Raw genomic sequence first — 27065 nt, forward strand, 5'->3', positions numbered from 1 at the left:
TACTTATTTATGTCTGTATATTATGTTGTCTGATTTTATCCTCTATTTTGTCCTGTTTATTAATTGTGTTGCACATATTAAATTGTATATTTTACTGCACCTTAAAAAGTGCACTTTCAATAAAATGTATTATTAAACAACAGATAGACAACAACGGTAACTGGACAAAAAGAGAAAAAAATAAGTCACAGAACACTCACACTGTGTGCGCTCACTCTCGTCTGCCACATGTCCGCTTGTTTCGGAGTTAGATCAGGGATCTGTAGGCCGAGTCTGCTAGCCAAAGCTTCAACATAGCCTGCAAGACTGCACACAGTAACTTTGTGAGGAAAACTGTTGTCAAAAATGTTAAACTTTTAAGCCAGTTATAACAAACAGGAACTGTGAGATTCAATCAGATGCAATCAACTACAGTGGAAATAATTGCTCCAGAGTACCTCACAGCGGAGCTGACTCCCTGTAGGTATGTGATGAAAATCAACAGATGCAGGTGAAGCAGGGTTGTGTAAACAAGACTGTAGATGGTCCATTAAACATGACACAATTATCAGTTACCCAGTAAACTGACTCATCTCAATAAGGGCAGCTAGGAAACGATGATACAGTCGTCACTCACAGTAAATCTTTGCTCTACCAAGAAACATCCTTATTTGCAATTGGTAGAAAAAGGTATTTCGTTTTTCTTTTCAAAAAACCTCTTTCTCCCCATGAAAATACTAGTACACATAGCTCCTTTAAGAGGTTTCAAATGCAAAGGCAAAAAAAGACTTGGAATACAATGTCAAATACGACTCAAAACCTTTGACAAAGACTTGTGTTCACTGGGTTTTTTATTCTGAACAAAGATTATTTTTTCTGTACATTCACAAATTGACAGGGGTTCCTACCTAATGACCTTTTTTCACAATTAAAAACAAAAAAAAAACTATGAAACTACAGATAAAATGCAGAGATAAAAATCCAAATGAGCCAAAGGAACTCTATGTGGTAAAAAGCCGATACCCATCTATAAACTGTGCAGGTTGTATGAGTGTAAATTTCCTTCTTGTCTTCCTTTGGAAAATGTCCCACTACCTACAGTATATTCACTCACCACAGAAGCAGATCTGTTACACACAGGCTGTGTGAAAGCATAATTTGACAATAGCAGAGCACTACAGTTCAATATTCCCAGAAACATACCATACTATAAAACATGACTGCAGGTCTAACAAGCAACAACCCAAAATTATTTGAAAAACACCTGGCACCCAAACTGCTACCAAAGTGAATTTGAACTCCTATTAGGGATATACGCATCTGACATATATACAGGAAACCAGAACGTAAGAGTTCTATAACTCAAAAAACAAAACAGGAAAAAAGGAACAAGATATTAATACTGATAAGTAAGAGAAGTGGTTATTAATGAACATTTAAGAGGTAGTGCTCAGTAGCCTTTATAACAGATATCTATTAGCATTTGGGGAATCATCTTGGGCTTTTCTGATAAAAACATTTTTCCTGAGTGTTATTTTCCTGATAATAGAGTTTCTAGAAAAGTAAAATTCAAACTTCTGCTAACGTGGTTCTTCAATGTGGACCACCACATAACTCGCATTAAAAGGAAAAATTTAATAAGTCACAGTGCTCACATTAATCACATTTGGATTTGATTTGTAATCGGAAAGTAAAACGGTCATGAAGGCAGAGCTCAATGAAGCAGAAACTGCACTGTCATTACCGTGCTTTGGAAAGCAGCAATGCCACAGAGAATTTTCGAGCTCTTACCCCAGTCCTGCCAGGTCGGAAACTAGGTTTCCAAGGGCTGCAGCTGTAACAAAAGGGCACAAAGAACCGTGATTAAACAAGGCCAGGTTAAAAGGACAACCATCAGCCCAAGATTCATGTGAAGGGAGGAACCAGCAGAACAGCCCAGAATTCCATCTTCATTCATCTTGTACACAGACCCAGCAGTGGGTGCCAGTGACTGATTTGTTCTAGCACAATTTTAAACGTGACCAAACATTTTAATTATTTTAGAAATTGAAAACCCAGCCAACACGGGAGACGGTTCCATGACATTTTAGGAAAGAAGTGTTAAACCAGAAGGATTACGAATAAAGAAAATGGTAGAAATTGCTTTTTTTGATATCATACGTGCACCTTCTTCAAAGCGAGAGAAAGAAAATGATGACAAGCAGTCAGTTCTTACTTATTAATTGTACTTTCATCAGATGAATGCTGCTTTTCAGCACTCCTCTTTGCTTTTTTTTTTATCAATTACAAACTCCAATATGCATTTCCCCTAACATTAGTCAGTTCCATATTCATGGAGTGTCATAATCAATATGAGGGGATAAGCATTTTTAACCAAAAACTGATGTGTATAGAGAAGAGTGAGAGGGACAGGTTTTCTTAATGATATTCTTTTTAGTAGACTTATTTGTATTTAAAATCATTTTAAAGAACTAATGAACAGAAAAGACAAATGCTAAATGCTAAATGCCAACTTTTGTTTTGAAAGAGGAAATGTTATACTGTAGTTATGTACATGACTAGCTATAAAAGAAAATATTATAGTAATGTACATTTATGTGAAAAAACAATGTAGCTTAAAGGCCAAATGCATATTAAATTTCATAACTAGCATCAAGGCATATTATTATATTGAGAAGTAAGAGTTGAAGACTGAAAAAATTCTAATACACATCATGATCATGAATGAACAATAATCACGGTGCAGCCTGACCCTTATGTCTAAGATGAATATGTCTATTAAATGCTTAAACTACACCATGGATGTGGCTAAAATGCCAGCGGGCAAGCTGATAAGAGTAAATCTGAGAGTAAGCCGAGAAAAAATTTGTGTCCTTTTAGCAACATTTTTCAACGTCACAGACCTTTAGTCACAAACAGTACTCAGTACTGGATGTATGGCAAACACTCCCTGTCTCGTCTACACTAGCACCTTTCACGACACTCAGTTCCTCACTGCAATTAATTCACACAGTATCGTAGCAGAAAGAAAACTATATATTGAAGCAAATACTTGTGGCTAGCAGATTACCTCTGTGTATAATAACAAAGGTCAACCCTTCAATTTGTACTTTTAGTACAGACTCTTATTGATACCATACTCTTTGTATATTTTCCTTCTATATTACTTTTTGAACTTGCATGCGTTCTCTTTTGCCTTCATTGAGTATAAAATGCATAACATTTACTCCTTGAAATAAAACTTAATAACAAACTTGAGTTAGACAATAGAACCCGATAGGAATAAATCTTTCAGTGTTTGTGGGCAATAACTTGTCACTTTGAAGACATTCAGGGTTATTTGCCTCAGCACAGGAGGTGTGCTATACTATAATAACCTGCTAATATACTGTAGGTACATTTCTGTACTGTTTAAGAATAAAGTAGAAAATGACAAGATAAACATACTGGACAGTGCAAGATATTATTCACTAATAAAATTAAAAGTAAAACATTACATACCGGCCATGGTTGAAATTCCAAAGATGACACCTATAGACATTTCTATCTGTGTTCCCTGTGAAATAAAACAAAAAAAAACATTATAGTCTCTGCAAAATTATGTTGTGCTTCCTGACCCTCAAACCGATTCATTCTACTTATGCTTATTTAATAGCTTTATGACATCATTTTATCACTAATAATTAGTAAGTAGTTATCTACATAAAGCAATAAACTAAGTTTGAAGTTCAAAAATTTCAAAAAGGGGATTTTCAAAATGTTGAAAGAATGTGGTTACTACTTGGAAAGGAGTGATTAACACTGAAAAACCATTTAACAGCAAAATGAGCCTGTGTCCACTGAATAATAAGTACAATTGGTGTAGGCCTACTTTATTTTTTTATAAAACAACTTTAAACTGTTGCAGTAAATTTCTTAGTAATTCTGTTAAAAGTCTTTTCAATCCTCCATAAAAAATTAATGAGAAATTAAAATATAAGGATACCCCAATATTCATATGGTTTAAGGATTATTACCATTTTGGTATGAGATAAATATGAAGGATCTCTAAATATGATCAAACTAGCCTCCACTGGAATTGAAGTGACTTACCACAAAAAAACACAAACTAACAGCATATCTGGCAGAAGGCAAACGTCTTGAGCACAGGTACATAACCACTAAACAAATTACAAAGAAGCTATCTCTGTGGTGGAGATGCAGGAAACTTAAACTTAAAGGGGAACTGCAATGCTATTTTTACATTTCAGTGTTATGATGAAATTGCAATGATGAGTGCATTTCAAATCGCAATGAAACTACCAAGTACACAGTAATGTGTACAGGCTCCAATTTTGATTAAAAAAGAGACAGAATTTCAATGTATGCATAGTGCAATATTGTTGTTATTGTCTGCAATTCAAAACGACAACAAAACTTCTGGTGACACGCAAAGCTGCCCTATTCTATTGTAGTAGTTCAGGTGGGTAGCTGGGTCAGCATGCATAGGCTGCAAAGGAACAAGTAATAGGTTTATTCCATGCTTTTTCGTGTGAAGGCTCCACAACTGAAACTTTGTGTTTTCTTTCTCCTCTTTTCAGCATGGAATAAACCTATTACTTGTTCCTATTACATTGTATACATGCTTTAGACAAAGCAAATTCTGCTACGATATTAATAGTAAATATTTTCAAGAAACTGACACATACAAGGCAACATGCTTTTTAGAAAAAAAACAACATGCCAACCAACTTAAATACACTAGTATTCATTTTCAAGTTTTGCTAAAGTGCTGTTATCATTTACACTAGTTACTAGTTACTTTATGGTAAATCACACTTAAAAGACAAATCTTAGCAGGACTTATATTTTTGGGAGACCTGCTATGCCATAGCCCATGCCGTGACCTGAAAGGCTGTTTTAAAAGAGTGCAACTGAACTGAATTTCACATATCGACTTCAAGACTGTTGTGCCGACAAATACTACTTACTTGTTAACTCAGCATGCAGATCGCGTTTGAACATTTCTGTGGTAAAACGTCTGCTGCACAACCTGTACTTATTTCAATTGTACATCACGCTGAACTTAAAACTTGTCGATGGGACCAACATCAGTGCCCAAAGTTCAATATCCCTTGGAAGAGGGAAGAGTTTGACTTTCTGATCCGATCCTCTGTTTTGTGTGTTCTAAACAGCCAAATGCTTGATGTTGTTTAAGGCATCGTTTAAAATACATACAGTATGCAAGTTCAAAAAGACAAAAAGGGATTAACCACTTACTGCTGCTATCATGATGGCGTTGTCCAAGAAACCAAACCCAATAAATGGGATCGCATTGTGAAGAAGCACTGGAAACAAAAAATTGAAAGTTAAATTGGTACAACGATATAGAGAAAAGAAGAAAATTGTATATGAAACGCAAGCCACAGCTTGAGCACTAAATCAACATTTCATAGGCTTGTCTCACAGATGTGAAATTACCACAAACCAGCTATAATCTTCACAAGATTCTGATATGCAAATCACCGTCCACTAGGTATTCTGTCCTTGTCAACTAATTGACGTTTCCTGATATACTGAAACTAAATTTAACACTATCCACCGTCTCATCATCTCTCTCAGTACAAAAATCACATTGTAAGAGAAATACAAAATCAAGCTGCATTTTTCCTCATTAAGTTGGCCATCCCTGCAAAATACTGTATTCCCAATTATTTTTGTTTCTGAAACTTTTAGGAGATGTGTAATTCAGCACACAAAACAACTGAAACAGCAATATAATAAGGTATAGCATGACAAGCAATGAGATTTTCTACCTACTGAAATAACACTGGGATGTCTTAATAAGTAGTCAGTGTAATAAGAATTTTAAAAGAATAGATAAAAGTGCATTACCCTGGGAAAATGCCTTTCAACACTTTTTTGGGTCTGTCAACAGTATAAAATTTTAATGCATGCATAAATGATTTCTCAGGTGGCACCAAACAAACAGCAATCTGTTTTAACTGTATAGTGAAGTTGTCCCTTGGCATTTACTAAAGGCAGTATGCAAATCAGGCTCCTAGTGTTTCAGAAATCTTCTTTAGAGGTTCTTTTTACTTACAATTGGTTGTGCAAGTGACATAGCTAATTGTTCTGCACTGGCAATATATTTGCATTTGGTTTATGTCTTAGCAATACAAAGGGTCTTGATAATATTAAGATACTTTATTTATATGTGCTGTATACTTGAAAATCTAAAAAAAACACCAACAGAAACACCTCTGAGTAGTACTTAATAAAGATGGACAGGAAAACACTTTCTTTAAAGATACAAAATGGGGCACTGATACCATGCCTTTCAAAAATAATTATACAATAATAGTGGACAATATGTACATAACTCAACTCATACTGGTATTTGAGCTGAAATGCGAGACAAGCATTTGCTAAGCTTTCATTGCTACATTGTGTTATGATGCTTGCAACAATCACTGCTACACAGATAAAACTGAAGAGCAGAGGAAAGGATTTGAGGTTAGAATTCCTGCAGTCTAAAAGTACTGTATAATAAAAGCCCTGAGCAGTTAATCACTTTAGTTTAAACATCTAACAGACATTACAAGAATTGAAGTGTTCCCAAAAGTATTGGGACAATGAAATCTAAATTGTTAGTTTTGCTTTCAATCATGGAAATTGCATTTTTGATTATGAAATTAAAATGAATAGTAAGAAAACCAATCCTTTATTTTTGAGCAATTCCTTAAATAACTTGGATCACACTAGATCATCAACACCCTTTTTTTTTGTTCAGCCAAGTGATATCAAGTGACTGTATTGGACCACATCATAGTATTTGGCTGCATAGCCCTTTGAAGCAATAGCTGCATGAACTCTGCAACCCTCCAAGCTCACCAGATTCTTTGTAGTCATTTGACATGATTTGTTCATCGTTTGCTCTGACCACTTCAACCTCTTGCTTATTTTTAAGGTATTCTGACTTCCTTTATTCCCCATTAACATGTAAAACTCACACTCTTTTGTACTGAGTTTTATTCTCCTAATAATTCATTGGTTGCATTGGGCATAATCTATTGAGTTATGCTATATCATGCTAACTGATAAAGAATAAGTACAGTGTCAAAAACATTTTTTCTACATAGATGAGTCAGGACATTTTTGGAATACAGGTTCATAGACAGATGAGACCATGTTAAACCTTTACCAAAATGAGAGAATTTAAAGTGTGGAGGGAGAAAAAAAGAAACTGGAGATTTTTGAAGAGCACCATCCCATGTGTTCACCAAGCATGGTGACCTCAGGTTTTCAGTCCCAATACCCTCTTTTATCATCACCAGCCACCTTCAAAACTGAGAACTGCTATACATGTTCACAGGCTAAGACTAAAAATACTTCCTATGTAATGGGAAATGCAGAAAAGCTATTGCAGAGGTTCAGTCAAACTAGTGGAGGCACAGCATTACCCCCAGCAGATGTCACTATGCTCCAAACTACAGCATACATATAAAATAAGGTCGGTAAACCTAATTACAGGAAAAAAAATCACAACTTTGCTTCATGCTAGTGTTAACAATTTTAGCTGCATACATCAGTCCACATGCATTAAGCACATTTTATGTATTTTATCCACTTTGTCTGCTTTTGTTCTAAGATCAGTTGATCACTGTCATGCTATTATAAGTGGGTTCAAACATAGAGCACATTTTATCTGGTAATTTAAAAATTCTGCCCTTCCCTAGCAACTAAATTGAACTTTTGACCATCAGCAAGACCACAAATGAAAAAAGAACATCAGCCCATCGTCAAGCTCTGACTTATGCAATTATTCTACAGTCCCAAAGCCAATCCTGGAGGCCAGGGCTGGATTTTAAGGTCCTTGCAGGCCCTAGTCACTTCTTATCTGGATATATTTTTATGGGAGAATTGATTTCTATGGGTAGACAGTTGATCAAAATGATCTCTTTTTACATTAACCTTTAATATATATTTAAAAAGAGATTGTTTACAGGTTATATTGTACAAATAAAAAAAATCAAATGGTCAAAAACTATTTCACAGGCCCCTGAAACAGTGCCCGCTGTGCCTACTGGACAAATCGGCCCTGCTGGCTGTACTGAAATGGTCAGTTTAGATTACCCAACTCTGGTCAAGCCTAACCTGCATGTGTCTGGGAGGTGGCTGGAAACTGGAGTGCCCGCTAAAAAAAACCCGTGTGGAAGCAGGGAAGAATACAAACTCCCTACAGATAGGGACCCCCAAGGTGAAAATAAATGCAGAACCCTCAAGGTGAAGCAGTATGCGTGCTAACCTCTATGACGCACCTACCTGTCCTTTGAAAAAAGCTGACTATTTCTTAACATTAAAAAGACATCTTACCATATCTTAGCTGAGCAGCTGTTGGAGGGGCCATTTCCAGTTTCTCTGAAATAAAACAAATAGAATTATACATCATCTTTTCAAAGTTAAAACCATTTCAACATTTAAGGATTGGAACACAATCTAAGCTTTATTCTTCACTCTGCAGGAAAGATGACAGATGAGCAATTTACCTCAGTATGGTGCAGAACACTGATTTGGAGAAGATGGCATCAAATGACAGTACCTCAGAGTTCCAGCTCCACTTCTGTGCTATATCCATTGTAGGCTTATATAGCCTTTTATATTCTGATATATACAGTACCTATCTTCTGTGGAGTACTTCTGAAAAGTCTATGTCAACGAATCACTGGCCTTATGTTGTAATACGCAGAGGCAACTATAAGATATCCCACTTTGAAAACATTTAAAAAACCATAGACTTTGATTCCAATGAAAATACAGCTTCACATCAAATCTATTTTTCAATACTGATAAATCATACAAATTTTCCAATATATTCATCAGTAGAGGTACTGTAGCATTTACATAGTTCAGGAAATTAAATACAAATACTATTCTCTAGGGATATTTAATTGATAAATGTATTCATGATTTGATGACAATTAAGGTCTTATGGAATGGTGAAGTGCCGCACAGTATTATTTACTGAAAATCAATTAGTAGAACAGGTAATTCTATGATTTGCTTTGTTTCAGAATTATTTCACACAAGTAATCATGTTGCCGAGGAAATTTCACACTCTTAAGGTTCCAGGCACGGTCAATTATAGCTAGCGTGTACCGTGACAAGTCTTTAAATTGCATCACAGCACACAAGCCTACATGGTCCACATATTTCAAATGCAGCTTGTAAGAATGCAGTGTATTTTATTTTTCCCCACTGTATGCTGTAAAGATAAAAGTGCGCTTTTTGCCAGTTTCACAGATGCAATACAGCATTTTTGAAGAGAATGGGAAGTAATCCAAGACAGAGATACAGATGTATTAGACAAATCCCAGACACCAAATACTATTAACATAATCATTAAATATTACACTGTCTGGTCAGGAAAAGACAAAATCAATGCAACATAAATCACTGTCCCTAAACAATGGGGCTATAAAACAGTAATATACAATATTAATTAACATTAGAAAGAAAATTTATTTTTTTAATTTCAGAATTAACTGGGAAGAAAAACCTTAACACCATCCACTACATAAAGTATGATGCTCAGTGCCTAATAAACTAAAACTTAATTCTCAAGGGATGGATGAATTTATATCCTGCAAATCACCAGAAAAAAAATCACACATTGTCCTGGCAAAATTAAATAGTATATGCATGTATACAGTATGTAGTGCACAGGTCCCCTATTGTGTATATTGGTCTTATATGACTTGAAAATTTATTTTTTCAAGTGGGTCTAAAAGATGAAGCAATTATATTTCAGACTGTAATCATATATATAGTAAATGGGTGATAGTATTTAGTAAACTGGATGATAAAGACATGCCCCCACCCCACTTTTTTCCACTTTCCAATGTATCGCAGGTGAGTATTACTGTATTAAACATACAAAGGATTGTATGGATTAAATGTCTGGCATAGGACAGTATTGTAGGAAAGACAGGATACACACTAAGTACAAAAAGACAAGTCAACACAACTTATATTAATTACTTAAACCACAGTTGAGTAAAACCGTCACAATTAAAAAAAATAACTTGTGCATTTCTCCCTTTCTGCCAGATCTATAGAAATAGCAGTAAACATAGCGCAGCCCTGCAGATACACCTCTGAGGCCACTGAAGAACTGTATCTTAGCAACGTAAAAAAACACAGGGCTGCAGCAATTTAATTATTAGGAACAGGGCTTTATGGACACTGTTCACTTGAACCTTTGATCTACTATTTTTGCAAGACGATTTACTGCATCCCTCATATCCCCTTTCTATTTGTCTGCTTTATCAAAAAAGCCATTAACTTTTCACAGGAGGTTCTCACAAAATTACCAAAGCTCCGCTCACTATGAAAGAAATATTAATAATAAACTATTTTAAATAGCGCCTTTAAAGGAGGATTCTGAAAGCACTTTACAGAATGGAAAGAAATGGATGACTCTTCAATTTGCCTCATTGTCAAAAGCATAGTCCTTCACATTTCTTTACAAGAACAAAAATAAATCATGTGTCACACACAACATAAACCTGTCAAGAATTTTAGAGTTGCCACATCAATCTGCCAATCATGAAAATATCAATTCACTTTAAGATTGTATGGTTAGACATTCACAGTGCGCAGAAACCATGCTACTATTCTGTTTCGAGCTTGACTCATGCACTTGACTGTGTGATTTGCCTTGCACTGTGAATTCATGCACAAATACCACAATCCTGGAGTGTGTGCTTCCACCCAATGTTTCTCTCTGCTGATAATTTTGGATTTCCATGTCGACATCACATCGAAACTGTTGCATCTGAAACATCAGCAAGTTTAACGGTCGTGTTCACTGAAGCTCCTGTCATAGGCACCCCAACAATCCCCCCTCCTTGAAAGTCACTGAGATCCCCTCCTGCAGCCACGCTTGACAAAATTACAGGCAAACAGGCCTCCAAGCATGCTGGGATGTTGTTCGCTTAATTAACGCATGAGCCAAACGTGTGTGGAAGCCCACACTTTCAATATACATGGTGTTCATCATTTACCCAGGAATTTTCATTTTCTTCCACTACCGTAGGTATGTCGCTTATTCCAGACAGCCCTTGGAATGACAAAGCACCCCCTTTTCTCAGTGTTAAAGGCTTTTCTCCCTAATATCCATCTGTGTCCTCTGGTGATGCTAAAGAAATCCTTGTGGTTGACTTTGTCAATGCCTTTCAGGTTTTTAAATACTTTAAATCCAAATTCCCTCATATGTCTTCTCAGTTCAAGACTAAAAACATTCAGTTCTTTTAGCCTACAAATGGAGGACATTCCCTGGAATCATAACAACATCTACTGTACATGTTATCTGTACCGATTCCAGACCAGCAATTATCTTTCTTGGATCTTGCTGGCCAAAACTGTACAGAATATTCCAAATAAGGTCCTACCAATACATTCTACTGTACATCTTCATTGCCCTGGATTTAAATTGTGCACTTTGAACTTTGTATCCTAACACTGTTGTCCTCCCTAATAGCTCCTCTGCATCATCATAAATACCCAAGTCATAGGAACAAAGGTCTACCATGGCAATAAAAAAATAAATTTGGACATCTCCAAGTTATTGGATGTTTTCCCCTATTCTTTTTTTACAAATCAGCTCTTGATTTCCACCCAATGCAGTCAACTTTAAAAATAATAAGCCACTGTCATCTACTCTGAAGACATAAAGACCTAACAGAGCCTTATTACTGAAGAACAGTCTGTTTTTACATACTATCACTATATTTAGTAATGACAAAGTCCAGAAGCTCCTAGTTTTATAAATAATAATAGAAAAAAATTCCGCAGTGTCTGAAGTAATTTGTCTTACCCGTCAAAGACTCCAAGAAATGCGTCCTTAAGTACTGTGAAGCTTACAACAAACTCCCTGAAGCCCTGGATAGGTTTCAGAGGTGGAAAAAAATCTATTTTTTACTTTCATGAGGAGCCTTTTTGTTGCACAACATTTTTGTTAACTTGCTGCTCTTTGCGACAGTTCACACAATGTGAGGACCAGTGGCAAAAGACTAAGGGAAAGTGCAGAAAAAAAAGACAGTAAGAGACAGCTCTGCACTGAAAATTTAAAATAAGTTACAAATGCAGAGTCAGTTCCCTATGCAATAAATAATGTTGGCAGGAAAAAAAACCCTGAAAGAACTGACATCCCTCTCAAAGTTGACAAAAAAAATAAAACATGCTGACAACCAGTATCTAAAAAAGCAATATCACTCATCTTTCTTGCTGGCAGCAGAGGCTTTTACATCTAGCACAAGCATGCTGAATTAAAAGCAGCACATAAAGCATGTGGAGGCACTTGGCATAACTAGGCACACTCCTGTATACCTCGCCCATCTGCCACAGCCCCAGAGACTGCTGCTCCCCCAGGCGTCTGGCTTAGAGGAACCAGGTTTTTTGTGTAGCGAGATTGTTCTGAAGCTAGAAAATGAAACAAACAGGGATTTAAAAAAAAAAGGGTAAAAACCAACAACAACAAAATATGGGATAATGAAACAAAACAGCAAACACAAAAAAGGTATATTAATAATTCCGACCTTTGTGAGGGGAACCTACATAGCTGGTCAGTTTAGTGGTACATACAGAGTATACTGTGAATCCACCGAAAGACATGGCATTCAGTGCAATAAAGGGCTAAATCCTGTTGCTTGTATTTCTGGAAAAAAAATACAGCAAACTGTTGGATAGGCTCAAGCAAACCTCCCTCTATCAAGAAACATATGAAAAGGCTTACACATCACTTTAAAGTGAAATAACACAGACTTCAAAGCAAGAAACAAAATCAGTTTTACAAATGATTCTTTTGTTATATGCCACTCATGACCGGGATGTGGCAGATCATGCCGTGATCGTTTAGAGATGGGAGGAAAACCGGTGAGCTCTATGGGGAAAAAAAAAAAGCTTCGCGTGAACCCAGGGAGAATACGCAAGTTCCCACACAGTTATTCTGGAACTAGGAGGTATCAAATGAAGAATTAACAGCAAAGCAGTTGAAGTAATTTATTTTGCGAATGCAAAGTTCCTGATGACAGCTTCTGGTCCAGCTGCACTGAGGGTGTGTAGTCCTCAATCGGGTCTGCGGCTTGGGCAGTCCTCTAGTCCTCTACATAGTTTGCTCCATCCCACAGGAACAACGAGGGCTTGCACTGACCCCCCATCTATACAGGGCTATAGGGGAGCAATGGATCAGTGTTCATGTCTCACCCCCATCAGTACCCAGCATGCCAGTGGAAGTTAATGATCTGACTAGTAGTCTACATTCTAAATTTCATGAGAGGAGTCTTCAAAAATCCAAATCCAAGTCCCAAAGCCAAGCTGTAGTCATGAACCACAACAGCCATAAGTGTAAGGTATTATTATTATTATTATTAACAGCCCTGAAGAAACTTAAAATATTCACAAAAAGCAGTCTGTAACAGGAGGCTACAAAAAGAAAAAGAAAATGAGACAAAATACAACTGTGGCTTTGATTCCGAAAGTAACCTACATTACTCAAACTGTCATTATATCTGGTGGTCCTAAAGACTTAAGGTAGTAATCAAGTTGGCGTGAGTGAACTGTCACTGACAGGCTATTTAATTAGCATTGAAAGTAACTTGAATAATGACAAACAATACTGTTATCTGCATATGCTGAGTAAACGTCAGGAAAAAATCCACTATTTAATTAACTATATTGTGGCATTGGGAAATTGCAGATGTTACTTTTAGAAAATCCTGTCTCATCTCATTTCACGGTAGTGCTCACATTCTAAGCATTTCCCCCGATTTGAAAACCAAGCCTATAAAATGGAATGTAACTGAAAAACTCATTAACACAGAACATCAGCCAAGTCTTATAGGGGCCCACTGTCTTGTGTTCATAGGCATCCGTTAATTAACAGCAGCCTTTACAAATCTGTCCAATTATACAAATAATTTAATAAGCTATTTAATTTAATAGTGCTTTCGACTGACGTGTATTCAATGAATTATTGGAGAATGGAAACTTTCATCACACTTTTAACTGTTTAAATGCACTGCTTGCAGCCAGTCTTAAGAACGGTTCTTCTTACTTCTAGCAGTCAAATAATTATTGCACGTATAGAACAGGCAGTCTGGTTTCAAAAGACTGGCCACAGACAATATCAATAAATCATAATTCTGCAAAAAGCAGCTCAAAATTGATTTTACTCAAATCTACAAGAACTTTCATTACAAATATATAGCTGATCTTTTTTCTATGGGACTTAAATTGGTTTCAGTTGAAATGGAAACTTAATGGACAGTGCTTGGAGCTTACTGGAAAGTTATCTACCTCAGTATTCTTCATTTATAACCACTAACAGCATAAGGACACTTATTTTCTAAACTTTATTCAAGGAAAGCAAGACTTGGGTTTAATGGCTGCTTTGAAAGCAACATCAGCGAACAGATAACTAGTGAGCAATATCCAATTAGGAGCCGTCTTTTCATCTGCAGGCTCTATCTTTAGCGGAATCAATAATTTCTGACGAGAGTGCTGAGCACAGTTTTGTGTATCTGGTTGTGCTGGTTTCATGCCTACAGATTCTCAGAACTATTTCACAGGTTTTGCTGCCTAACAACATAGTGTAACTCACTTGAGTAGGTGTAACTACAGTACATGATCAATCCTTAGGAGCACCTTGTGTTCTCCATAGTTATTGCCAGAGAAAAGTAAGAGCAGAGTGGTTTGAAGCTATGTTGACACATCCACTCAACTTCGCCTAGAGATCTGGCAAAGAGAACAAAAATATCTCTCTTAGCTTTATATGTGGGGTTTTGTAAAGCTTTGTAAATATTCATAAAAAATCTTATTCCCTCTTCTGGAATTCACAACATGTTTGAAGAATGTTCACAGAAATATATATTTTTTTCATCTACACAAAACTATCGAAAACCACAGCTGGGTAAAAGATTGTTCTGAAATTTAAATTGAACTCAACAGCTGGTTGAAATGGCAGCTGAAGACCTGACAACCTATCTTCTTTCTTCTTGCAGTACTGCATATGTAATCGGAGATAAAACATTAACATTTCTTACAAAAGTGAGGTCCCACGTGAAACCTGGGTTCTCTCAATATTTTACCTATTTCCTACACTCAAGTCTGGTTTCGTACAAAAGGGAGTGATAAGGCCTTAATTAGTGAGGCATGCCAGCATCGTCGTCTTATAAAACTCTGTGGCACTGTACAACTCTGAAGCACATTGGTGCCCAAGGACAAGAGGCAAACCCATATGTTTAAAAACAATGCTAAAAACTAACAATACCAATTTCCATACAAAGCACAATATATTTAAATCTAGCATAAAATACATATTTTTAATAAAGGCTACTTAGAAAAGAACAGTGGATCTACAATTGCCAAAGTCCTACTAACCATAATCATTTATCTGTAATTTTAAAATCCATCTCGATTGCTGTGGAAAAAGATACATTTTATCGAACACTTTCAGGTGGAATGGAATGCAGGTGCTATTGAGCATGTGAACACTTCATCCCACCCACAAGTTACAAATGGCAAACCTGCTGCTCAATGCCAGAGTTTCTTGGTGTTCAAGGGAGAGGGGGAGGCTACTTTAGGAGGAAAAGCTGATAAACATCCACCCGTACATTTTCTAACCAGTTTATCCAATTGGGGGTTGTGGGAGCCAGAGCCTATCCCAGCAGGAAATGGGCACAAGGCAGGATATCATGTAGAAGGGGTGCCAGCCTACTGCTGGGCAGCTACAGACATACACATTCTCGCATCCGGTTCACTTAACATACCAGTATGTCTTTGGACAGTGGGAGGAAACTGGAGCAACTGAAGCTAAACCACATGAACACAGGGAAGAACACACACACTCCTTACAAATAACGCCCCAGGTCCGGAACTGAACTGCACCACCCTGCTCTCCAGCTGGCAAAAGTAGGATTTGAAATTTATGCTTGGCAGATGGGTCAAAGCTTTTATCTGGTCCATGCTCACAGTGGACACTATGGTTATTTCCATTTCAGCCATCTCTGGAAAAAGGTCTTGGATATTCTTGCAAAAATAAACTTAATTTTCTTAAAAGCAGTCTGTGGACCACAAAGTATGCAGATCCCTAAACAGATCCCCTGTGCTATGGACATTTGACTTTGCTATGTGATACAGTAGACAAAGATAAAATATTTTTTCACGGATTCTCATTTAATTATAACCCAAACATTGGAGCTTAACGGATACAAACCTTATAAGTGTATCCATGGCAACTAAAGAATACAGAATACAAGGCAATATAGTGGGTCATTAGCTGAATTGTCAAGTCAGAATACAGCTGATCCCTTGTGCCTGGCTCAAACAGTTACTCAAATTACATTTCAGTAGTAAGCTATTATTTTAAATTTCAAGTTCAGGACTGAATATAAATTGATGCTTTCCTGTGTGTGAACTAATAATTACCACAGAACATATCATTAATCAAATACCCACTCTCCCGTAGGTTGACGGGCAAAACAAAACCAACTGCTTGTTCTGTAAAAAATTCCACTTTCATGCACGATGCTAAACAAAAGTCCAAAAGAGCAAAAAACAGCACTTTAAAAACAACTTTCAAATAATTTGAAAAGTATTATAGGTAACATGCAATTTGGAAAAGACTTTCGTCTTTTCAGTCATACAGGGTGCCCATCACTGAAAGCCTTGTATTAAAGAAAGACAAAGATTATACTTGAAGTTTTACAGTGACAACATACAAAAAATAAATCGAAAAAACATCCCCTTTTTAAATGCAATGTTATCTAATAGGTGACCCATTCCTGAAGGGAATAGAAAAATTAAATAGGTTGTCTTTTAGCGGCAGCATGACTGATAGCTGATTTCTGAAAAACAATTTTAGGTACTTCATTTTCTTCCTGCAGTCTTATATGAAAAAAATATTTTGAATTTTCAGCAAGCAGTTTCATGAAGCTCAGGCTTGCCAAGACTACAGTAGGGGTTTAGTGATGCATTAAGTACCGTGTGATGTGTAGCATTACAAAATGGAGCGTAAACCTTCCAATAGCTGTGAAGAACGCGATGCATGCCTAAATGCAGTACACAGTTTGCTATTTCAAATAAAGACAATGAAAATCTGTCTTCTCCTCATGTGATTGACTGATCTGTGAGGTACAACAAGAAGTTCACCACAAGATCAGCGAGCATATTGTGAAATCGTTACTCAACGAGAAACATATAATACGCCACACGCTTTTAGAATATCATCGTGCCCTTATCCTGAAACCCAAGTTAGGGGAATATTAAGGCTTGCTGTTGGATATTTAGTGATCCTTCTTTACATGGGATTTAAGGTTCCGAAGTTTCCATTCCAGAATCATTGCACATAATTTGATGGCTGCTTGGTGTAGCTTCCGCTGTAGCACATCCTTTATCAAATGATGATCATCACATGATGTAGGACATACCTACCAAACTCGGGCCAGAGATTCAAATTTTCTTTGAAGGCCCACCTGTACGATAAATGGGTACAATGACAAACATGACATCGGATCTTGTTGATGTCATTAAATGACATCCTTGAGGAAGCCAACTTTGTAGCTCAGGATACATACATATATGGACATATCAGAAAAAGTTTCACTTAATCCAGTTAAGCGTGGGTCAAACATGGTATACAATATTAGAAAACAAAACTAGTCATCACTTTGATTTAGAGGAATCAAATTCCATGTATTATTATAACCTATATTACCTAAAAATAATACTCAATTGACAACTAACCTCTGTCAATGGTTAACTAACAATGCACTGTATTAATATTTGCCTTGTTGTTCTCATATAAATTTGACATTAATACATATTTTAGTGTCTTTATATACAACAGGATTTATGAATCATGATTTGCAACACTTGAACTAAACCATTATCCACAGAAACAGGTCACAGTGTGACATGACAGATGTATTTAATGAAGAAGGTAGGAGTAGTTGTACAGTATGCTATGCCTGGCTGTAATAAACAAATTCAGAATATAAAGCAAGACATACAGTAAGTAAATTTATCTTTAGGTAAAACTCTCTCAAAGACCCCATAATAAAATTTTCCATTTAGGAAAAGCTTAAGTTGGATACATAAAGAGCAAGTAGCACATTTTACAGGAAAACCTTTGATAATTGGATGGGTGCATTTAAACATAGTACAGAACGTACTATGAAGGCCACCATTTTAGATGACTTTGAAGTGATGAGTCACACTGCAGTGTGGAGAATATGTATGTTAGGAACAAGACCTCTCAAAGAGTAAGTATGAAAGCCTCACAGTGCTAAAAAGAGAGAAACCTTCCATGGGTAAGAATTGATGTGATGCACTGTGAAAGAGAGTGAACCTTCAGTGAATGATAAGCACTAGAACCACTTACAGTACAACTTACATGAACAGCAGTCTAGAAGAAAAAAAACTATTAAATCATGCTGTTCTGTCTAAAGTGCAAAGATTTGCCCAGGTGGTTTCTGACTGTAAATCCCGATACAAAGTGAAAACTGGATCATCTACAGAAATCTAAAGGTGTTTTAAATACACCCATACTCCGGCTTGCCTAAAGATTCTGCACCAAACAACTTTCACGTAAGTTGGAAGCAACCCTTTCTGAGCAGTTGCATAAACACATATTGAGAATTTCTATACTATTGGTGGAAATTATAAAAAACATGTTGCTTAATGATAAAATGTTTAGAATTCTAAAAAGAATGCTACATTTAGAATAAGAACTGATTATAGCATACACCTAAAAACATACACGGTAAATAACAGGTGAAACATTGGAGATTGGAGGTAATGCTACTACTAATAATAATTAAAAATTCCTTACACATATAGTGCTTTTCTGGACACTCCAGTTAATGTGCTTTACAGGTAATGGGGACTCCCCTCCACCATCACCAATGTGCAGCCCCACCTGGATGATGTGACAGCAGCCATAGTGCACCAGAAAGCTCCCCACACACCAGCTATCAGTGGGGAGGAGAGCAGAGTGATGAAGCCAGTTCATAGATTGGGGATTAATAAGAGGCCATGATTGGTAAAGTCCAATGGGAAATCCGTCCAGGACGCTGGGGTAACACACTAAGGATGTTGCAAAGCAAGTACAAAGTGAGACAGAGTAAAATGGTGTCATGGTAAAGCCTAGCACTTATTCCACACTATGCATCTGCAGAAGGAAATTACCGCACCACTTATACTTTTTATGGATCCAATGTATACTTTTCCTAACTTGAACATTGTATTACGGGATTCTACAAAACGATGAATTTATGTACCGTATGCCAAGTCTCATGTAACCTGGGGATAAGGTGCGATCAGAAATAAAAGTAAAACATTAGCATCACAGCGTCTCTCTTTGTCTCTTTGTTAAGTCTTCATCAGTTTTTGGCCAGACAATTGTTTCAATACTAATGTGGAAAATTTTCTATTTTACTACTGTAAAGTTTCAATTGTCGTAGTCAACAATATGGGCTCTGCCAAATGTTAAATCCAACTTGTTTGGCCATCTCGGTCTTTAAATTCTCAAACTCTTTGGGTTTAAAGGGAGATGGCTAGCTGCATTTCCCCAGTTCTGCTTTCAAATGTTATTGCTGTACATTTACCGAAATAGATCTTAAGCAACAGCTGTTAAAACAACTTAAAAAAATAACATGGAGAAAATGGACAGATCATAATTAGCTTCTCTGATATCTCTCTGCAATGTACAGCATTTTGGAAAGTTACTTTTAAAAGTACATTAAACATTGCTTGTGTAGGAGATTACTTTTTAATGTGAACAGGAAGCAGGGGAAAATTACTTTAAAATGATCACTTGTGTGTACAGATAGTATTTAATGTACTACATTACCCCTTAAAAGCAATTTCTTGAAACTTATGTAAAAAAACTGGTCCCTTAGGTTAGTGTTTTGGAACATAAGCTACTATTAATAGTAACTTTCCCCTGCATTTAACAAGAAATAGTATGGGACCCAACGTCCTTGCCCCTTCTGAGGAAAATGGCTAAAAATAATTCTAAGGTGTGAGTGGACAAAACACACTTGCTCTAGAGACATACAGTACAGTATTTTCGCAACACTTACACTGTGTGACCATGAGAGCACCTAAAGTGAAATTTATAGCCCTTCTCTTTGGCCTGAAAGCCACTGTCAGTTGTATTAAGATAAAATGACCATGTGTCCTCAGAAGCTAAAATGGTCCTTCCCCACACTACTGTCCCTTTGAAAAGCAGGTGTGGAGCTTGGTTGAAAGCCCAGGGGGACTACAGCATTAATTTGGGCAATCTTATTGGGTGAAAAGGTTTATTCAGCTGTGGAAGGCATTTCTTGTATGTGCCTATAGTGCTGAGGTGTCTGAGGTTTTACATCATGAATTACAGAGACACTATCTCCTGTTGGGATCAACTGGCAGTACAGAGAAAACCATAAATTAAGAATTAAGAGTGAATGTTGAAGGTTGTAAATCAAAAGGTTTAAAAAAAATCTAATCTCTTCACTCGTGTATCAATTTTGTTTGTTGACTTTTATATCGGGCACTAATTTATAAAGTCTAGACAGAACATAGTGCCAAAAACAACTTAAATGTTTTTGGTGGAATATTTTTTTGTGCGAGTAGAAACTAAACACGGAAAGATGTACGGCTCACAGTTTAAAAATTAAAATAAACACGGGAAGTTTATTTCCACAGAATGCTAATTTGCATATAAATGCAGCACAGAAGCTCACATTTTACTGGAATCCTTTCAAATACATTTATAACAACTGACCATATCAAATGACATCAATTCCTTGTCTTTTTAAATTGGTAATTCTATTTAAAGAATCTAAATAATGAACAATGTGCACCATTCTCAACTGCCTGTGTAATCACCCTAGCAACAGTCAGCAAATTAAATGAATTTGAGTGAAAGGACTAAAATCTATAGTTCTCTTCAAACAATCCAAGAGCAGGATTTGGTGCTCTCAGAGAAACTGAACACATTTCAATATTGCACACAAAGAAATGTACCAGATGTTGCACACGGAGACAAAGGAACTTTACAAGAAAGTGAATATGCAGGTGTTTAAAGCTTAATACATGCGCCATTGCCATCAGTATTGAGTTTACAGCTTTCTGTTTCTGCCTGGCACTCAGCCGTTCATCCTTTCACAGTTAGACAAGCCTAGCACTTCCATTTAACTTACAAAGCCTTAGGCCACAAGAGAGAGCAAGCGTTTCACACTCGGCTTTCACAAGTACGAGATCACTATTTCCAGAAGTGCTGTGCAAATATGGGTAGATTAAGGTTTTCTCATGTGTTGTACTAAAAATAACTTTTCTTTCCGTTTATTGGTTTTGGACAATGTGTTTCCACCATTTTTAATCTTTTTCTAATGACATGAACAACCTTTTTTGAGGAAAAAAATGCTCTGAGATTACAAACGCAGCAGTATTTTTGGTGCAAAAAAATGCACAATTCACACTGAAACACGAACTATTGGGACCAAGTGAAAACTATGGGAAAGTGCACCACAGATCATAAGACACTGTTTTACACAATAGGCAGTGGGTGCCATCCAGCCATGTCACTGAAGCTGGTATCCTGGCTTCCTTTAAGAAATAGTTGGATGAGATCCTTGGATTACTTTGATACTTACAGTACAATAAAACAGGCTGCACAGGCTCCCTCAATTAAAAAAAAAAAATCTTCAGTTATATTCACAGAACAAAAGTATTTTTTTCTTCTGTTGCAAATACTGCAAAAGGCTCTTTTGGAATTTTCTCTATTGGTGTGAAACTTGGACTTCCAGGAAAACACTGAGACGCTATCGCTTCATCAGTTGAAATCATTATAAAACATACATTAAGTTTATTTTTATAAATCTACTGAAATTGTATATTTTAGACTTCTAGTGAAAAAGTTTAATATTTTATAGAATGGTGTTACTTGAACAAATATAGCTTTCAAATATAATGGGGATGTGCACAATTTCTTTAGTATAACTATGTATTCCACCTACACAAACTCCAAATTAAATTGATCCATTTCTGCAAGAATGTCTGGAATTATGTGGCTTTTTTCTTTGAAAATGGGAGGGAATCTGAGCACTGGGACAAAACACATGTGAGCAAAGAGAAAAAATACAGACTCCACACAGACAGGCAAATGGAATCAAACTCAGAACTGCAGAGCCAAGAGGTAGGTGTACTATCTTGCCACCCACATGCATGTCAGGGGAATAGGGTACTTCATTCTAATACAATACTATATATTGATGCCCCTGGTAAATATGGAAGAAACATGCTGCTGTCACCATTTCTGAAAAGCTCTAATGCTTTAAAGAGCCTTTCCCTGCTTTCTGATATAGTACTACAACATACAGAACAGCATTTCATCTCAGATGGCAGCTTAGGAAAGAAGACTGATCCATTCTGGACCATTGCATTTTTTAACCTGCTGCTTTTGTATTTTGAGTTACTGTAGGGTCCTTCTATGCAGTATTATACAGTATTAACTCCCAGTGTACAAAATCTGAAAGAAACAATAGTGATTAAAGCAGATTAGGAGTATAATTACATATGTTGGAGCCTCTGAAGAGTTGGAAGTGGGGAAATGACAAAAGCCTTGTATGGAAAGTAAAGCTTTTGCAATACATCTCACAAATACAGCATGTGCACACTCATTACTTTGAGAAACAATTTACTATCTCCTTCAGATCCAGGATATAAAGATACAGTATATATAGTGTTATAGAATCTTTACAAACATCATAGGTCTCAGAATTAGTTCCTGGAAGACTTCGTCTTCTGGTTTTTGTTTGAAACTATTCAGTTTAGAACAATCTAATTATTTCCCAAGTTTTACATATAGGATTGTTCCTAAGATTATTTGTAATTGATTACAAAACAATCACTCCAAGCAACGCTTATCTATAAATAATTGATTATAAGATTTCTAATTAATCAATGTTGCTAATTAATTATGTTGCTAATTAATCAATTAGACCAACTATGTGAGACGCTGTAAAAAAAGAAATGAAACAAGGTGCTCAAGGAATTGGGCTTCAGACTCTATATCGAGCACAGTTTTCAAAAAATAAAATGACTTAGCACACAAATCGAATGAGCATTTTATTAGCCACAAAGCTTGCTCTAATGACAGATCCTCAATCAGAACAGATACCCAGGCTTCTGATCAAAGAAGATCAATACTTTGTTTATATGAGCTGGTGAAACACAAGAAAAGAAAAATAAGAAAATGTGCATTGTTTTCATCATTATGTAAGCAAGTATTTTTAGGCACCATATTATAATGGCCCTCAACAGCAAACACTGCATTCCCCGTTTCCATTAAAAACTCCTTGAATGCATATTACTAGCCTCCAATTAAGACAGTCCTATGGTACCCAGCTGTGTGATCTAGACAGGCAAGTCTGTGATGAGAGGGAAGCTTTTAGCTGTTGTAGGGATGGAAATTTATTCAAGGGCTGTGATTACTAATGCATTACAAACCTCAAATAAGCACTTACTGCTCTAGTGCCTGTAGTTCATATCTTATCTGAAGCTAATCTGCCTTAAGTAAATGGCTTTAACTACCTTGCTTTTAGAATATTTGAAGATGTCATCAGGCCCATGCCAGACTGATTACATTTAAGGTGCAGGAAGAGAAACAAAACGTAAACATAACACTTTTGCAATCTGTGCAAACCTGTGACTCTTAGGCATTTTACATTGTTCTTTCCACTAATTGGATTTCCTTCTGTACATAATAAACACAATTTTACTGTGGTCTATAGTTTATAGCGGAAACTTTAGCCAGTGTTTTGAGATCATGCTTAATCCCGATATCTATTTTGTAGCACAAAAAGCAGCCTTTTACCTTTATGGGTGGATACAGAGGAAGAAAAAAAGAGCAACATCAGAGAATGAGTCAATCACATGCGATTCGCACTGGGTGCTCATGTGTTCTTTACCATGATCATGTCTTTGAGGATTCTGATCAATATGAACAAATAATAGTAAATGTTATTCAGAACAGTAGAAAACAAATTGATCAAATTGTTGATGTTCATATCCTACGTACACTGAGTTAGACTTCTACACAGCAGTATAAAACCACTCAACTTATCTTGTCATTGATCTAAAAAAATTCTTTGCTACAGCTTTTAAAGCTTTTATTTTACAAATGGTTGTGTATCTTTTTTGGTCCAGTCAGGTTTAAATTACATTAAAAAAATCATGTTTTGTGCTCTGCCATGTACTCAACCAGAATTATATTGAAGCCTTAAGCCTGCTGTATGACTGAAGAAATAATACTTGTAGTCCACGAAACAAACAATGAAAGATGGTGAGAAATGTCTATAATAACAGACATTATATTTTTTCAGACTCCTCTACATTCAGCTCTAGAAACAAATGTAATGGAATATAATCAGCATCCTTTCACAGTATGTTAAACAGGGCTTTAAAAGTACAGTATGACTAATTTCACTAGTTTAAATCACAATGCCTCATACTACAATAAGAATATTGTGAAATGCTGGAAATGGAACCTTATTGAACCAAAGCTTTGAAGGTGATAATAGTGTTGCTCAGGTGGTGTAATAATATTTATTCCTCAGACGAGACACTTTTGAACTTGACAAGCAGGGTTATGACTCAAAACTTATTTTTCATTTGAGGAAAATCTCAGCCCATTTATTTAAGTATTTAAGTCTATGCATCTCTCTGCTAGAACAAAGGAAGCAGCAAACAAATGATACAAAAGGCTGACATACGCAGCCAAGAATGTACCTTCATGAGTCATATAGGGGTTCCTCCCTTTAACCGTGCTGCAGCTCCTGGGTGACTATAGTCAGAAGCTTTAGGATTCACCCTATGACTGAGTCTATGACCTGATCTGCACAGTTTGCCTGTAAGTGTGCACCCAGCTCTTAATGAAATGTTAGAGCCTATACTTTTCCATTGAGGAGCTTGTGTTAGAGATCCCTCTGAGGGAAAGTCTTGAAAGTCACCCTCAACCAATACTGGAGGCATCAGTAAGGACCCAATTAAAGGTCTTTTTCAAAGATTCACGTAACACATTTACTTTACACAAAAGTGTGAATTTGAAAACATTATCTGTTAAGAGAGGGATAAAAAAACTTGCATAGACTTAGAACTAGGAGATGCATCTAAGTTGATACAAATGCCAGTTTTTTGTTTGTCGAAACATAATATAGACTTGGTAAGATACTTCTACTGTCAAAAATGGAATCATGAAGAATGTGATTGCACAAAAAAGACCCCAACTAACCGACACTCGACTTTCTTTGTTCAGCTTGTACACAGCAGAATGCAATTTAACAATTACACACCACAACCATGAAAAAACTGCATTAGTACAGGGCAGCAATGTTTTAGACAAACCTGAGATAAGTTGGGATAGGTAAAGTTCAGACAAGTGACACAGCAAGCAATATTTGCCCCAGAAAAAACAGTGAAATAAATACATCAGCAACAGAGTAGTGCTGCATTAACAGAGCCTAATATAGTCTCTCCTTATAAAAAATATGTCAGGAAAGTTATATATTGGAACACAGAAATGTATGAAAGGTAGCAAGAAGAAAGAGGCCATCATCCCACTGTTTAGTAGTTTAGAAGGATGAACAGTTCCATTTAAGCAACCTGTTTATTGTCTTAGGTTTCAAATACATGGATTAGATCTCATCTCAAACTTCTTAGTTCCAGACTGAATAGATTTAGCTTCTGTATCTGTCTTGTATATAAACATTTCCTGATATATCACTCTTCTTTGAATTCTTCCTAAGGCTGTTATACTATATAATATTTGTGGTCTAAATCATCTTGAAAGTGTACAACAGCTGACAGCGTTCACAGTGTCTCTACCTAGATAACCAACTGAGGTAAATGAAACATCAGGAGTTACTCTTCAGCTTCTTCAAGAATCCCAGAATAATGCAAAAAGGGCTCATTAAAGGACAGCTCATAGAGGTAAGATGCTGGGACTCCGTGCCATAATAAGAACAAGTAGTTCTGTCCATAAGAATACTAGTCTGGAACCAGCTTAAGAAAAACAAAGCTATGACTTCAAAGCACAAAAATCAAGCTCTACTGCCAGAGCTCAGGTTGTCTACATAAATATTTTTTGGATGGGCCTAACAAAGGCTGCAGCACAACACTGGCTTGGTTTGCCAAGGCTACAGTCCATTAATGTTGTTCTTCATTTTCCAGACACAGCGTCTGAGTGGCTAGCTTCCATGACAGAGAGTTTCCTAAATAACGTTGCAGCTTCACCACTGATGACCATGCACTGAAAAAATCCAAAGGGATTAATGTTCTGATTTTCCTTCCTAGAGTTTCACAGTGGATTAATATGGGAATTTAAGTGTTACACCACATATTTCATACAAGATAAAACCATAAAACCTTTTGGAGTGAGATTTAATCATTGGAACAAAAAAAATCTGTGTAGCATGCATTTTTAATTTAATTTTAATTAGCATAAACAATCTCATCTTGTAGGACTTTCAACACTTTCCAGAACCTTCCTGAGTCAAAAGATTGTCATAAATTTAAAACAGACTTTTTGTCCAGAGATTTCCATTTTATTCATTCTTGCAGAGCTTTACTGTCAAACAGCATTTCTCTGCTTCAAATCTCAGGAGAATTAATCTCTGTTAATGAGTCGGTGGTAATTAAAAAAACCCAACAACCAATACTTAAAATGTGAACAAATTTAGGCCTAAGAGTCTTAATCAATGGGAGATTCTAAAAAGTAACTCCTACCCCAAGAATTAAAATTAAAATCAAGGTATTCCAGTTCATAAGAACAATTTTGTGTAAACTGTGTAGATTTGAAAGATTTCACAGTTGCCTAGTTCTATACTTGTCTGGAGTGAAGATACACCACTAAATTACTAAAACTGACCACAGGTCTGACATCAGATCTCGTTAAACTGAAATCTATAAATATAAATGGGCGAGTATAGAGATGGACCCCCCACATACCATTACAGCAGAAAAGTCATCAGCTGGAGCTCAAGCATAGGCATGAATCCCTATCT

At 36.4% G+C, this 27065-nt stretch overlaps 1 protein-coding gene across 2 annotated transcripts in view; it reads right to left on the reverse strand.

Annotated features, from left to right (window-relative positions):
- The window catches only part of tmem65 (transmembrane protein 65), a 34685-nt gene that overhangs the window by 5841 nt on the left and 1779 nt on the right, over positions 1 to 27065 (reverse strand). The window contains exons 3-8 of one of the 2 annotated variants that reach the window (XM_088928967.1): positions 12349 to 12441; positions 8335 to 8379; positions 5239 to 5306; positions 3481 to 3535; positions 1771 to 1813; positions 201 to 306 (exon numbers count right to left, since the gene is read on the reverse strand). In XM_088928967.1, the coding sequence (XP_088785093.1) occupies positions 201 to 306; positions 1771 to 1813; positions 3481 to 3535; positions 5239 to 5306; positions 8335 to 8379; positions 12349 to 12441 (410 nt within the window). The remainder of the gene's footprint in view (positions 1 to 200; positions 307 to 1770; positions 1814 to 3480; positions 3536 to 5238; positions 5307 to 8334; positions 8380 to 12348; positions 12442 to 27065) is intronic. The other variant, XM_088928968.1, reaches the window with a different exon arrangement.

This window comes from Atractosteus spatula, chromosome 12 (genome assembly GCF_055471065.1).
Source record: "Atractosteus spatula isolate fAtrSpa1 chromosome 12, fAtrSpa1.hap1, whole genome shotgun sequence".
NCBI classification, from domain to species: Eukaryota; Metazoa; Chordata; class Actinopteri; order Semionotiformes; family Lepisosteidae; genus Atractosteus; species Atractosteus spatula.